Consider the following 13,524-nt stretch of genomic DNA (forward strand, 5'->3'; position numbering starts at 1 on the left):
CCCTTCCCGGACCTCATGTAAGTGTTGGCAGTGGAGGCAAGGATACCTTGCTGGAGGTTCCTGTCTACCTGAGGCTTTCTGAGCAGATTCTTTCCTTTGTTTCTGTGCCCACAGCTGTTGCATTTCAGCAGTTCCTCACTTGCTGCAGCCTGGGACCTTGCTACTCTGCTGTCATTGCCGTGCTTTCTATCACATTACAATGACTCATCTGTACTTACAGAGCAATACAAAGGAGAGATGATATAGTACAGATCTAGTGGAAACAAGGTTTAGAAGAAAACTTCTCTGTTGCAACCTATCAAAGCCTCTGGTATCTTCAGCTGGCGCATCTGATACACATCTTTGTCAAAAAATATGGATGACTGATTTGGTGGACAGTAGTGTAACAGACTGGTCATCTCTGGCAGTCTGAACACTTCATTCTTATATCTTCCAGGTAGACAGCCGACTAGGTTGTAAGTGGGAACAGGTGTGTACCTGATTTTATCGAGTAAAAGAAGCTGGCAGATGCAGGAGACTGAGACTGACAGAAAAGGATATCAGAACACATCAGTTAGAGTAACACCTGCATCCTATCGAAGATGATAAGACATTAGAATGAATAACAAAAATGTCTGAAGATCAGTGTATTCTTCAGAGATAACAGAAAGTAGATTCTGTGAAAACGTTTTCTTTTCTTGCTATGCTGCAGAAAAAAAAAAAGGAGAAAAAGAGATATTTTGTTAATAATTAGTTTTGAAAAACTCTTTAATTTCTTAATTAAAGCCAAATAAAGCCCAAGGATATGCAGCAAGCAAAAGACTTGTGAAAAGTTACAGAGAGAACAGAACATGACTGAGACTTGGAAAGGAAACAGTCACATGTAAGAGTACCCAAAGTACAAGCTGTGAACATAACATTCAAATCAGTCAGCAACATATTTATGGAGATTCAGATGATAGCAGCAATATGACAATAGCAGGAATATAAAAATAGCCAGAAACAAATATTATTTTAAAATGTACAGAATGTCTAGAAAAAATCTTAAATAAGCAAAGAGGTAAACTAAAACTTAATTCTTCTGAGGGCATCTTTAGAACAACCATCTACATCAAAGGATTAAATATAACAATACCTGGGCCTTGGAATGGACTTGCTTACATTTTGAGGTAAAACTGACATCACCTAGTGTGCCACAAAACCCAGCCTTGGAAAAAACTCGCTTTTATATCCAAGCATACACGTGTTTCAAAGCTGAGACTGACTCAGCAGTCAACTGTTGTACCTAAGGAAGAATTGGGAAGGGAGCACGTGGATGTAGCAATTATGTCTGCAAAGGCAAAAACATGGCAGGACAGGAAAAAATCATTCTATATTTACCCTACACCATCAGAAGACTGATGTGTCCACCAAAGGAACTCAAGCAAGCAGTAATAATGTACATGAGACAAGCTTTATTTGTTCGTGTGACAGCAATGTGGGTATAGGAAAGCAGAAGAAATGGAGAACAAAATCTCAAAATACATATAATGGAGAGATCAACACATATGAGCTAAATTCTTTGTCTACAAAGACAGAACAATACTCAAAATACAATGAACAAAAACTTGAAATTGCAGGTGACAGAATATGTATACTACTTCATGAAGAATGGAGAAATCCAGAGGACAATCACAGGACTGCATTACTTCCAATATTTGTTTACATTTTTGAAAGAAAACTATCTCAGGATATTCTTATTTCAGATGTGTATGCATTTAAAATCCACATGTGCATGGAATAATTAAGGACTGTCTTAATGCAGCACCAAGAATTAAGTCAGACCAAGCAATGCCTACATTTGACTACAGCTGGTTAACTTTGTTAGCCAAGTAATCGAAGAGCTCATTAAATTGGCACATCCATGTGTCAAAAAGTATTTGACAACTGATTGTGAAACAGATTAATACAATTTATGTATAAAATGTGATAATTTCAACATAATCATCTCATGGTTTTCTGATGTGCTGTGTCTTAAGCAATGCCTATGTAATTGCTGGGAAGGGAGCTTTACACATCCATGACCTTCACTGGATCTTCACAGTTTCCAAACTCCACTCCTCTGTCCCTCCAGTTTCCCAATGAGGAGCCCTGCAAAAATTCCACATGAACTCCAAAAAAGAAAGTGGCCATTTTCCTACCTCCTGAGTTCTCATTTTGTCCATGAACAGCAGGGATATGATTAGGCTGAGTACTGGGTGTAGAAACAGTCTTTGTTTTCTTTCACTTACAGAACTAAAATGTGTATTTTAATTATCGGTACTATGATTCAACTATTGTCCATTTTACTGAGATCAGGTTTAGACATCACTGTCATGTTCTGAAGCTGTGGAGTATGAAAATGCACTCTGTGCTTCTAACAGCTTATAGACTTAACAGCCAAATAAGTGTATGACTGTAAAACAATCTTTCATGCTTTTACAGAAAATCTGATGGCAAAAAATATGATTATATAGCACATAATGTGTGCTGTATCACTCATCTCACACTTCCTTTCCCCTCTTGTTTTGCCTAACCAAAAGTAGGAGAGGTCTGTAATCACTGCAGCTTCTCTTCCCGGACAGAACCATGGAAAATGCCTGTCCCAGACAGCAACAGTGTAATGGGCTTCTGGTTTCTGATTGGCACTCCCTCCTCCCCAGGAAAATGTCTTGTAGTAAAATAAATGTGTTTGTGCAGTGGTGACTATTTGTCACTGTAGACCCTGACACAGGCATTAAAGCATCTGCCATTTAGAACTGTGTCTCATAACTGCCCAACATGAGAGCTGTAATGAAATCCTACCTTACCATCTTGAACTAGAGGAGTCTGTTTAGTTAGCGAAGTTGCACCTCTCAGATGATAACAGGGCTGTAACTGATATGAACACTAAAGTCCATATCCAATCAAAGGAAAACAGCAATGATTTGGAACAGCTATGGACCCAAGGACTCTGTGAATATTTTCAGCTCTGCTCCTACAAAGATTGTTTAATTATATGAAGGCATCTTTTTCAGATCTCGACCTTTCTGACTTTCTGTCTCCACAGAACGTTTGCTAATCCAGTTGCCAAACTTGCATTTGAGATAGATGCTCCCTCTTGCTTACAGGTTCTCTGAAACGGACACACACAGAACACACACTTCCTCTGGTCATTTTGCAAACCTCCACTGAGAGACTATGTGAGTTTATGGTTATGAAAATAACATTTCTTCAGACAAACAGAATTTGAACAGTTAAGGAATTAACAGAATGTAGGTAAGCAAAAGTCAGCTTGAGGTCTAACAATATATATATATATAAAAGAAAATAAAAAATTAAACCTGTTCTGTGTTATTGACCACACACTACTGTAAAGTTTGTGTATTTTAAGGTACAAAGAGATAACCCAGGCTCAGCAGTGCTACTACATACCACAGACCATGGACTTCAGTAATCTTCATTCCAGCAGCAGGAATGATTCTTCCATGAATTACAGTGAAGTTCTTTTGCTTACATTTTCCAGAAGCCATTGTCAGCATAAGCAAATCTGGTCCCCCACAGGGTCACTACTACCCAGATTTTCAAGAAAACTTGAAGTATCTAATTTCTGTTCACCCAGCATTTCTTTGGGGTTAAACATGCGTCCTTCAGCAGCTTACACATCTTCTGCGCACCAGTTTTCTCATTACAGTTTCCACATGTCTTAGACATTTGAAACATCTCTAGAATGTGAAGATCTGCTTAAAACCTCCTTCTTAAAGGAAAGGAGAAATTAAATGTCTCATTCTTTTTTGCTTTTGCAATCCTTGGCGTAATACACTACTTCCACCGTGAATTTTGTAGAGCAGCAACACATCAAGGCTTTCTATAATTCTTAACAATTAACTGTGATTATTGGTACATTAGCAGACAGGGTATGTACATCAGGATCAGGCATGCAGAAATTGGTAATGCCAATACGTCATGTTTCAGAGTGAGAAAACCCAGGTGACACATTCTTAGAGCTCCCTGTAATGAGTATCAAAAGTGCAGTAAGTGGTGACTATTCAGAGATTGCTCCATAAGGATGCTCCTGGCAAAATAAAATAAGAATGTAAACACACGTACAGGTATTTGAGTGCACCACTTAGCAAATCAGGAGGAATAGCAGATAACTAACCCTTAAATAGCTTAAACTGGTGCTCTAACTATACAACATGCAGGTAACAAGTGGCAAAAAAAAAACACAAACGTGGATATTAGCATAATCCCCAGATAGGTCACCTAGCTTCACATGAATATACTGCCAAACTCAGGTGATAAGATCTTCTGTGTGAATGGGAAATCACTGAGAGCACAACAGGAAAAAGAGTGAAGAAGAAAAAGGGGATATTTGGAGTGGCATGTGAGGCCCTGTGGTCCAAAATCAGAAAATATTTCTCTGTAATTCTAGATTAGATTTCTGCTCAAATCATAAGATGACCTTGATTCAAGAATGACCTTGGCATTATCAGCTCATCACAATTATATAAAAAAATCTACAATTCATTTGGAGGAAAGAGTAACTGAGGTCCTAGAGATCAGCCATGACAGAAAATGCAATCTAAGTTTCTCGGATTTGGGGTCATCTTGACTTAATATTTCCTTGGTAGGACAACAGATCTCATACATCAGCAAAATACAGTACATCTCATCTGTTTCTCTGCGTTTGCAAATGTGCTTAAAGTACCGCAGCTTTCTGCTGGAAGGAGTAACAATTGGGTAACATACAGTCTTCACAGACCGAGAGCAAGTTTTCCTGTGAAGATCTGTGAAGTAGCAGTTGGTACCTTACAGATGGACTTCCTCAGAGATGCCCATTCCAGTGCCATGCCCAGTTTTTCTTGTTCATATATTTTTCTTCCAATACAGACGCAAGGTGTGAGAGAACAAAGACAAGCACCAATTTCTGACCCCTCTATTTGTAATGCTTTTGTAATGGTGAAAATTATTAAGGGTACTTTGTTCATATAAGCTATGGTTGCTTGCTAGCTGTTGTGCTGACCAAGGAGCTAGAACTGGAGATGCAACACAATGGCTAAAGCAAAATCAAAGTTGCTTACATGAAGGGGAAATGGCCAATTTCACTCAAACTAAAATTCAGTTACAATTGAGAAGAGTTTTGCTCAATAAAGGGCTACCTTTGTTGTCCCCACATTACTTTGAGGAACTAGGTCTGTTTACTCCAGCTCTCAATGAATCAATGCTGGAAAGAAAGAAAGAACTTTTTGTTTCCTGCTTAAAGCAAAAAAAAATCAATCTGTTGACAGCTGAAGGAGCATCTGGCTCCTCAACTTCTACTTTCCCAACTCCCTTAGTCAAGTTAAAACTCTCCAAGAGGACATTTTATGAATATTTCTCCCAAAGTTTTCATTTGTGTAAATTGATCTAATCTCTGTCTTATTCCAAACACCTCCAGATCAGCAGTGAAGAAACTAAAAATTAAAAGAAAAAAATAATAATACTGTAACAAAAAGTATTTTAAGTGATGAGCATGCATAATTTATTTATTACTATTATAATTAACAGTGTGGGACTAACATTCCTCTAACACTGAAAGGCACATAATTGCAAGGAGCAACTCTTCCCTCAGTAAATGGCAATCCACATGAGAAACACATGGCATAGGTACAGGCTGACATTACATCCCTTTTTAAAGGTAGAAAATTAAATCACAGGAAAATTCAGTGACTGGTCAAAGGTCAAACAGAAAACTAATTACAGAGCTGGGAAACTGAGAAACTGTGCCTTATGTTCAACTCTTTAATTGTAAGGCTAACCAATATATATATATATATATATATGTATGTATATACATATATACAACTTAGTGCTGGAACATAAATATCCAAGTTAGTTTCACAGAGAACAGGCTGCATTTCTCTGTCTCATCCAAAACTGGATATCATCCTACCTGATTAAACCAGGAATTAGGTCAATTTTAACAATATTAATTTGGTTGAAACAAAAATCATGGCTACTGTGCACTATTTTTGTACTCAGAAAAACTGCTTTGCAATCAGTTTTGGAGAAAGACAAGTCAGTGACTGATTTTAATGTAGCTTTTGACAACTGAACAAAAATGCCACAGTTACTTCACAAAACTATGAAATTAGAAGCTAGCTGTGAGAGACATCATGGTACTACAGGGGCTCATCTACTCCTCGTGTATTATTGAGCTTATCTGAGCAAATATGCACACAGACACAGAGAAATATACCTACTTATCCACACACATATATACACGTGTGTGTGTCTGTAGATACAAACACATGCATGTGTATACACATATATCTATTTTTACATAAGCAGTGAGAAATTACATGTCACGTAAGGATCTCAAGGCAGACCAGTGAAAGAAGCAATACAAGACATTTTCCCACACTTTCTCTTTCTTGAGGTGAGATGTGACATTACAGTATATCTTAACAGAGGGAGATCACAAGCTCCGTTTCTGTCTCGGGGGCCAGGAAGCTCTGTAAGTCTTGCCAGGCCCAAGGGATTAAGCTGCAGTTTCAACAGATGCCTGGGCTTTGATTGCCCTAGACATTGTCAAGGACAGGGGCAGTCCGGAGAGCCCCATTAGGCTGTAACCCAGTCACCTGAATTCACTTCTGTCATCTCCCAGGAAACATCGGAAAGTTCAAAGGAAAACACTGCACCAGGGTGTGATAACCACAGGTGCTTCAGCTCTGCAGCACGGCTCTTCCTTGGCAACCTTCCCCTGTGTGTGGAAGAACAGTGAGAGTGGCTCCCAACCTTGGGCTGGCTGTGGGTCACAGGAATGGCATGCTTTGAGGGGGCTGAGGGAGTAGCAGGGGCTTCTGAAAACATTACTCCTTCTGTTTGGACAACCATGGCTGCCTTTGAAAGCCCTCCTTACAAACCTGTACTTAGCACTGCGGTAAGAAGTGTGCAGTGTGTATGGTGAGTATCTGGCCGCGTGTGTGTGGCAGGGGAGGGCTCCGTGGGCAGCTCTGTGTCTGTGTTCCCTGCCAGCCTTCAGCAGAGCTGCCTGCTGTGCTCGGACACAGCTCCCCAAACCCCCTCCTCACCTCGTCATCCCAAGTTCACAGGCCTTCGGGGGGCATTTTTCTTTGTCATTTGTTTTCCTTTTTTTCTTCTCTTTGCCTCCCTCCCCATGTTCCCCCTCCTTCCCAGCCTTCTAAATAGGAGATGTTCTCAGGACAGCGCCCAGGAGACTGGCTGGAATCAGTTTTGGAGGGTGATGCACCGCGACAGCTAAAAGTTGGATAGGGTTTCAGCAGCTCCTATATATAAAGCAGTGGGGACTTATGTCACCGCACTAATTAAATTCCATCTGGGTTGCTCCTCGGGGTGTTTTTGAGCCTGCCACCCCACTGGAGCAGGCAGAGGGGCCCAGGGACAGCATGATGATGGACCTTTTCGAAACCGGCTCCTATTTCTTCTACTTGGACGGGGAGAATGGGGCCCTGCAGCAGCTGGAGATGGCAGAGGGCTCCCCGCTGTACCCGGGCAGCGACGGCACCCTGTCCCCGTGTCAGGACCAACTGCCGCCGGAGGCCGGCAGCGACAGCAGCGGCGAGGAGCACGTGCTGGCCCCGCCGGGCCTGCAGCCCCCGCACTGCCCCGGCCAGTGCCTCATCTGGGCCTGCAAAACCTGCAAGAGAAAGTCGGCCCCCACCGACCGGCGGAAAGCGGCCACGCTGCGGGAGCGGAGGAGGCTGAAGAAGATCAACGAAGCCTTCGAGGCTCTGAAAAGGAGGACTGTGGCCAACCCCAACCAGCGGCTGCCCAAGGTGGAGATCCTCAGGAGCGCCATCAGCTACATTGAGAGGCTGCAGGACCTGCTGCACAGGCTGGATCAGCAGGACAAAATGCAGGAGGTGGCGGCGGACCCCTTCAGCTTCAGCCCCAAGCAGGGAAACGTAAGCACAGCGGCCCGCGCCCCGGCACCCAGCTGCGGGCCTGCGCTCCCCTCCCTCCTTCCCCTCCTCCTCCCCCCGACGGGGGGCTGACAGCCGCGGGAGGGGGGGGGGGGGGGGGGGGCGGAGGAGAACAGGGGGGGATGGGGGCCGGGGGAACGCGCCTCGCTAACGCAGCCTTCCCTCTCCCCGCGCCCCGCCGCAGGTCCCCGGCTCCGACTTCCTGAGCACCTGCGGCTCCGACTGGCACGGCGCTTCCGACCATTCCCGCGCGCTGGGGAGCAGCCCCAAAGCAGGTAACGGCCGCCGCGCTCGGCGCTCATCCGCAGCCCGGCGCCCCCGCCCTGTGACGGCTCCCCGCGGCCTCGTTGCCGGCCGCGCCCGCTCCCTAACCCCTCTTTCCCGCCGAGCAGGGGGCTCCATGGTGGAGTCGTCGGCCTCCAGCAGCCTGCGCTGCCTCTCCTCCATCGTGGACAGCATTTCCTCCGACGAGCCCAAGCTGCCCGGCGCGGAGGAGGTGGTGGAGAAATGAGCGCTGCGGCGGTGCGGCCGCCTCGGGACACGCTGCCCTCGGAGACCCGAGCCGCACGGACTCTTCTCTCACCCCTCTTTGTATCTTCCGTTTTGTTTTCTTGAAGTTTTGTCCCACAGACCACCCCCCATCCCTTTTTTTTTTTTTTTTTAATTATTTTTAACTGACGGTACTTAGCGTTGTACCGGCGGAGCGCTCGCCCTGCGCCCAGCCGAGCAGTCCATTCCTGTCAGGGTGAAGCCGTTTGGCTGCGTTTCGTCTGCGTCGTGCTCAGAGCGTCCCCGCCTCGTTTCGCGTCTTGTAAATAATTTCAGTACTGCCTTTTGTAAACGTGACAGATGTGTATTTAAATGATGGACGTGATATTGTATATAAGAAAGGGTTCCTCGGACTGTAAAATAAAAGCTCTTTGTGTTACAGCGTTCCCCTCCCGGTTATTAAACCCGCACCGGTCCTGCGATGCCGCGCAGGAGGCGGTGGAAGGGAGCCGCTTTGAGCCGTTTTCTTTTCTGGTTTCGAAAGGTCGCAGCCACTTCTCGGAAAGGTCTCGCTCTCCTCGGCCTGGAGAGCACAGGAACCCACAAGCGTTGGCAAAAAGTGCCGTCGTTTCGTTCGTTTTCGCTTCTGATCGGCCGCAGCCCGTTTCAGCAGAACACCTCCGACGGGGCTCCCCGGGACCCCAGGCTTCCTTGCGACGGGAATGTCCTCGCTGTGTTTGCAATTCAAGCGTTTGTCTTCGATACTAATAACGACAATCTGTACCCAATTCCGAAACCAAAACACTGCCCTGAATCACATTATCAAAGGGAGGACGATCACACGAGGTCTGCGCTTTACGTCTTTGCCTCACATCTGTTCTCCAGGGGGCCCGCGCACCACGCTCACGCTAACTAACGCGGCTGCCCCATCCCGCCCCGCCGCCCCCTGTCCCGCACGGAGCGCACCGCCTGCACACAGCGCGGGGCTGCCGGCCCGCTGGGACGGACGCGGCCGAGCGCTCACAGCCCGCGCGGTTCCGGCGGCGGCAGCTGCCTGCAGAACGCGTAGGGTTTTTGAAGCAAACGGGCAGGGGAACGGGAGCGGGGGGCGGGGGAAGAGTAGGCAAATAACGGAGCCATGTGCTCGCCGGCAGCCCTCCGGCAGCGGGAACTGCGACTTTCCCAGTCCCAAGGCTGCTAAAAGCCCCCGCGTGTCCCTTTGATCTCTCCTGGGAGTCCCGAAGTGCCGGCAGAGGCCAATGCCTTCCTCAGCTGTCCCCACCCGACCCCCCCGGCAGGTACCGATGTGTTTACTTAGGTGCGCCGTTCCCAGCACGGGGACCAAACGCGTGTTTCTCGCCGGGAGCGGCCGCTGCGGTAGCGCACAGACACAGCTCTGCCTCAACGGGCCGAGCCCACCCCCAAGCCTGCATACCCCGCGGTTTCCGTCAGAAGCATTTTGTTGCAAAGGGCTGGAAGCCCCCTCCCCTGCAGCCGCAGCCGTGTAAGTCTGCGTCTGCGCTCCCCTCTCGTTAGTTCCAGTCGCCTGCCGCACTTAGAATTTGTTGTGAGATCACTTTACCAGAGGAGCTAGGCGCTCCCGAGGGACATCAGTGCACGCTTTGTGCTGCACAGCTTCCCCTCTTCCCACCCCAGACAGCCAAGCACGGCGGACGAGGCTTTCCCAGCCCCGCACGGACCGCGGTGCGCGCAGCCCCGGCTCCGTCGCACCGCACGCACAGCGCCGGGCAGTGGAAGCGCGGCCGCCGGCCCGAAAAGGACCGAGCATGTTTGTACACAAAGCTGCACACAGCTCTAGTTTAGCCGGCGCGAACGTCGTACATCAAATGGGGGGGAGGGGGTGAGCTACAGCCCAGTGACGGGTTCACGTTACCGCGGAGCTGAGCCTTCCCGGCCGGCGGCTTAGGGCACGGCCGCGCTGCCCGGCACAGGCACGGAGTGCTCATCCTTGCCTCTCTGTAACTTCAGTCCTTAGAGCAACTTTCTGCTTTTCGTGCAGTATTCCTTTCAGAGGGGGCTCACCCACTTATGGCCCCATACAAACCACTGCAGTGCAGATGCAGCCCTCCCAAGCCCCTAGGTCTCTCATATATAGAAGGGTGCATGCACGCTTACAGTTTCCTTTGGGAGAAGTTTCATCCTAAGAATGAAAATCCGATTCTCTTTTTTTTTTTTTTTTCCTTTTTCTTTTTTTTTACCCTGGCAGGAGAGGGATGAGAGTGCAGGGCAGGGGTCCTGCAAGGGTCAGGGGGAGATCCTAACCCCAGACCCTGCTTACTGCCCAGGCAGGTGCAGAAGCTTTGGGTGGGCGCTGTGTCTGAGACTGTGTCCCTCTGAAGGCTCCTGAAGACAACGGGGTGGGAATGTCCCTTTCTTCCCCTTCCCACAGCCCTTGCTGCAGCCCTGCCCTCTACCTGGCACCACACCGCTCCATCCGAATCACTGCAGGCTACTTTCCCTCTGTCTGTGGTAGCCTAATGACATAATTTTATTCCCAGGTAGGGAAAGTTTCCTTTGCACTCTCCTAATATTTTCCCCAACTGCAAAAGCCACCTGGCTGAAACCAAAGGGTTCCTGCACATTAGCAGCTGCCTGTTAAATGGCTTCATTACCGCTCTAATGACCCCTGCGCAGCTCTGCCCGCTACTGCTGCGGCTGGGCCTCCGCAGGGCTTTGTCCCTGCCCTGTGTAAAGTTACCGAGAGGTTTGGGGTTAGAAATTTTACACTTCCAGGAGGGGTTTGTTATGCCGGCAGCTGGGACGCATCTGTAACGGTGCATGTTGGCCTGAAAGCAGAAAATCAGCGGGCCCAGGGCACTGCGCGGTTGTTGTGTCTCTGGCAGCATCAGGTCGCACACGGAGGAGAAGCAATGGGAAGGAGTTTGTCTGGCAGCAAACGCACTTTGTGAGCGCTTCTCCATGTGACCCAACCTAAGAGCACAAACATCTGTTTGCCTGCTCCTTGCTACACATAGCTGTCCTTGTTGTCCCCTCTTGTGGGAACACAGCTTTAATTACAGGACAAAGTGCCTTCTGAGATCAACGGGTGAATGCGAGTGCTGAAAGAGGAGTAAATCATGTCACGTTGGATCTGTAGTGTGGGAATAGGGATAGGAGAGCAGGCACTGCGGGTGCGGCGGGATTCATTCCCCTTGGTGATGGCAAGGTGATGCAGGGGGTGATATGGGGAATGTCCATGGTCCATGCACTCACTGCCCATCTTTTTTTTTCTCTCCCCAAGCTCCCCAGTTTGGTGTAGGCTTTAGAGACTGCTCGAAGGCGGGTGAAAAGCAAATCAGCCCCTTGGGGGCCAGAGGGGGCCTGCCCAGCCGGGCAGGGGCTGCGGGGGATATGCTAATGGAGCCGGGCCGCTGCGGGCCAACCTCCCACAATGCGCCTATATAGGGCCCCGCATCAGCCGGCGGCCACTTTGTCTCGGGTCGCTAATTGCAGAGGGAATCACTGCACTGCTGCGAGCTGCCAGCCCACTCTGCTGCCTCGGACGAAGAGATGGAGGTGATGGACAGCTGCCAGTTCTCCCCATCCGAGCTCTTCTATGACAGCTCCTGCCTGTCGTCCCCTGAGGGTGAGTTCCCCGAGGATTTTGAGCCAAGGGAGCTGCCTCCCTTTGGAGCCCCTGTGCCCACTGAGCCTGCCTGCCCTGAGGAAGAGGAGCACGTCCGGGCCCCCAGTGGACACCACCAGGCTGGCCACTGCCTCATGTGGGCTTGCAAAGCCTGCAAGAGGAAATCCACCACCATGGACCGGCGGAAGGCAGCCACTATGAGGGAGAGGAGGAGGCTGAAGAAAGTAAACCAAGCATTCGAGACCTTGAAGAGGTGCACCACAGCCAACCCCAACCAGAGACTCCCCAAAGTGGAGATCCTGAGGAACGCCATCAGGTACATCGAGAGCCTCCAGGAGCTCTTAAGGGAACAGGTGGAGAACTACTATCACCTGCCGGGACAGAGTTGCTCCGAGCCCACCAGCCCCAGCTCCAGCTGCTCCGATGGGATGGTAAGAGCAGGGCAGGGTGAGGGGCAGCTCACGATGGGCTCGAGCAAGGGCCTTTGGCAGTGGGACTTTGGGAAAAGGTGGATAACTTGGGTGAAATCTTAAAAATGTTGGACAGTTGGAGTTCCCACCAGCCCTTTCCTAAATTTAAGCTTGCACATGGGCTTTAGGGCACCCAGCAGGCACCCCAGCCTCTGCTCACCCTTTGTCCCCTCCGGTTGGGGCCGTGCGTGGGGAGGGAGGTGCAACCCGGATGGAACGCACCCGAGGGGCCGCCGCCCGCTCTACCGGGATGCTTCGGGGGGCTGCGCGGGCGGACGGGCCGGCACTGGCCCCTCGCTGTCTTGCAGGCGGACTGCGGCAGCCCGGTCTGGCCGGCGAGAGGCAGCAGCTTCGAGGCGGGGTACTGCCCCGAGATGCCCCACGGTAAGGCCGGCGGCGGGCGGGGGGCTCGGGGCGGCCGGCGGGCGGGGGTCGCGTCTGGGCGGCCTGCGGTAAGCGGCTCGCCCCGGTACCAGATTACGCGGCGGAGCAGAGCGGCGCGCTGTCCAGCCTGGACTGCCTCTCCAGCATCGTGGACCGCCTCTCTCCGGCAGAGGAGCCGGGGCTGCCCCTCCGCCACGCCGGCTCCCTCTCGCCAGGCGCCAGCATCGACTCGGGGCCCGGGACGCCCGGCTCGCCGCCTCCCCGACGGACCTACCAGGCGCTATGAAGGGCCGGGGCCACCGCCCGTTCCGGGGCTGACCCCGGCTGCCCTCTCGTCCGGCCTCCCCGCAAAAGCTCTCGGGAGGGAGGAGCGGCCCCGGCTCCGCTGCCGTCGGGGCTGGGGGCGATGCCGCCGCCCGGCGCAGCCCCCGGGGCTCGGGACGCGTGTGCTGCCCTGGAAACCCCGCTGCAAATAAAGCGTGCTACCACACAGCCGGCTCGCCTGGTGCTTCTTTAACCGCATCCCCGCGTGCTCACGGGGGCCCGGCTGTAGTGCCCGGCCTGGCTGGGAGCTCTCGGCTCCCCCACCCGCATGGGTGCTGCTCTGGGGCTGTTCACGGGGGAGCAGAACTCTGCAGGGTCAGATTCT

General features: G+C 50.1%; 2 protein-coding genes across 2 annotated transcripts; both read left to right on the forward strand.

The window, feature by feature from the left end:
- Positions 1–5,540: 5,540 nt before the first annotated feature.
- Positions 5,541–8,826, forward strand: MYF6 (myogenic factor 6). The gene is made up of 3 exons (XM_048954123.1): positions 5,541–7,907; positions 8,110–8,200; positions 8,318–8,826. The coding sequence occupies exons 1-3, from the start codon at positions 7,389–7,391 to the stop codon at positions 8,434–8,436; spliced, it is 729 nt and encodes a 242-aa protein (XP_048810080.1). The 5' UTR covers positions 5,541–7,388; the 3' UTR covers positions 8,437–8,826.
- A 2,375-nt stretch (positions 8,827–11,201) lies between these two features.
- MYF5 (myogenic factor 5) lies at positions 11,202–13,291 on the forward strand. Its single transcript, XM_048959515.1, has 3 exons — positions 11,202–12,452; positions 12,800–12,875; positions 12,968–13,291. Exons 1-3 carry the CDS (start codon positions 11,946–11,948, stop codon positions 13,159–13,161), a joined length of 777 nt encoding a protein of 258 aa, XP_048815472.1. The 5' UTR covers positions 11,202–11,945; the 3' UTR covers positions 13,162–13,291.
- Positions 13,292–13,524: the final 233 nt, after the last annotated feature.

Source organism: Lagopus muta, chromosome 1 (assembly GCF_023343835.1).
Source record: "Lagopus muta isolate bLagMut1 chromosome 1, bLagMut1 primary, whole genome shotgun sequence".
In the NCBI taxonomy this organism is placed as follows: Eukaryota; Metazoa; Chordata; class Aves; order Galliformes; family Phasianidae; genus Lagopus; species Lagopus muta.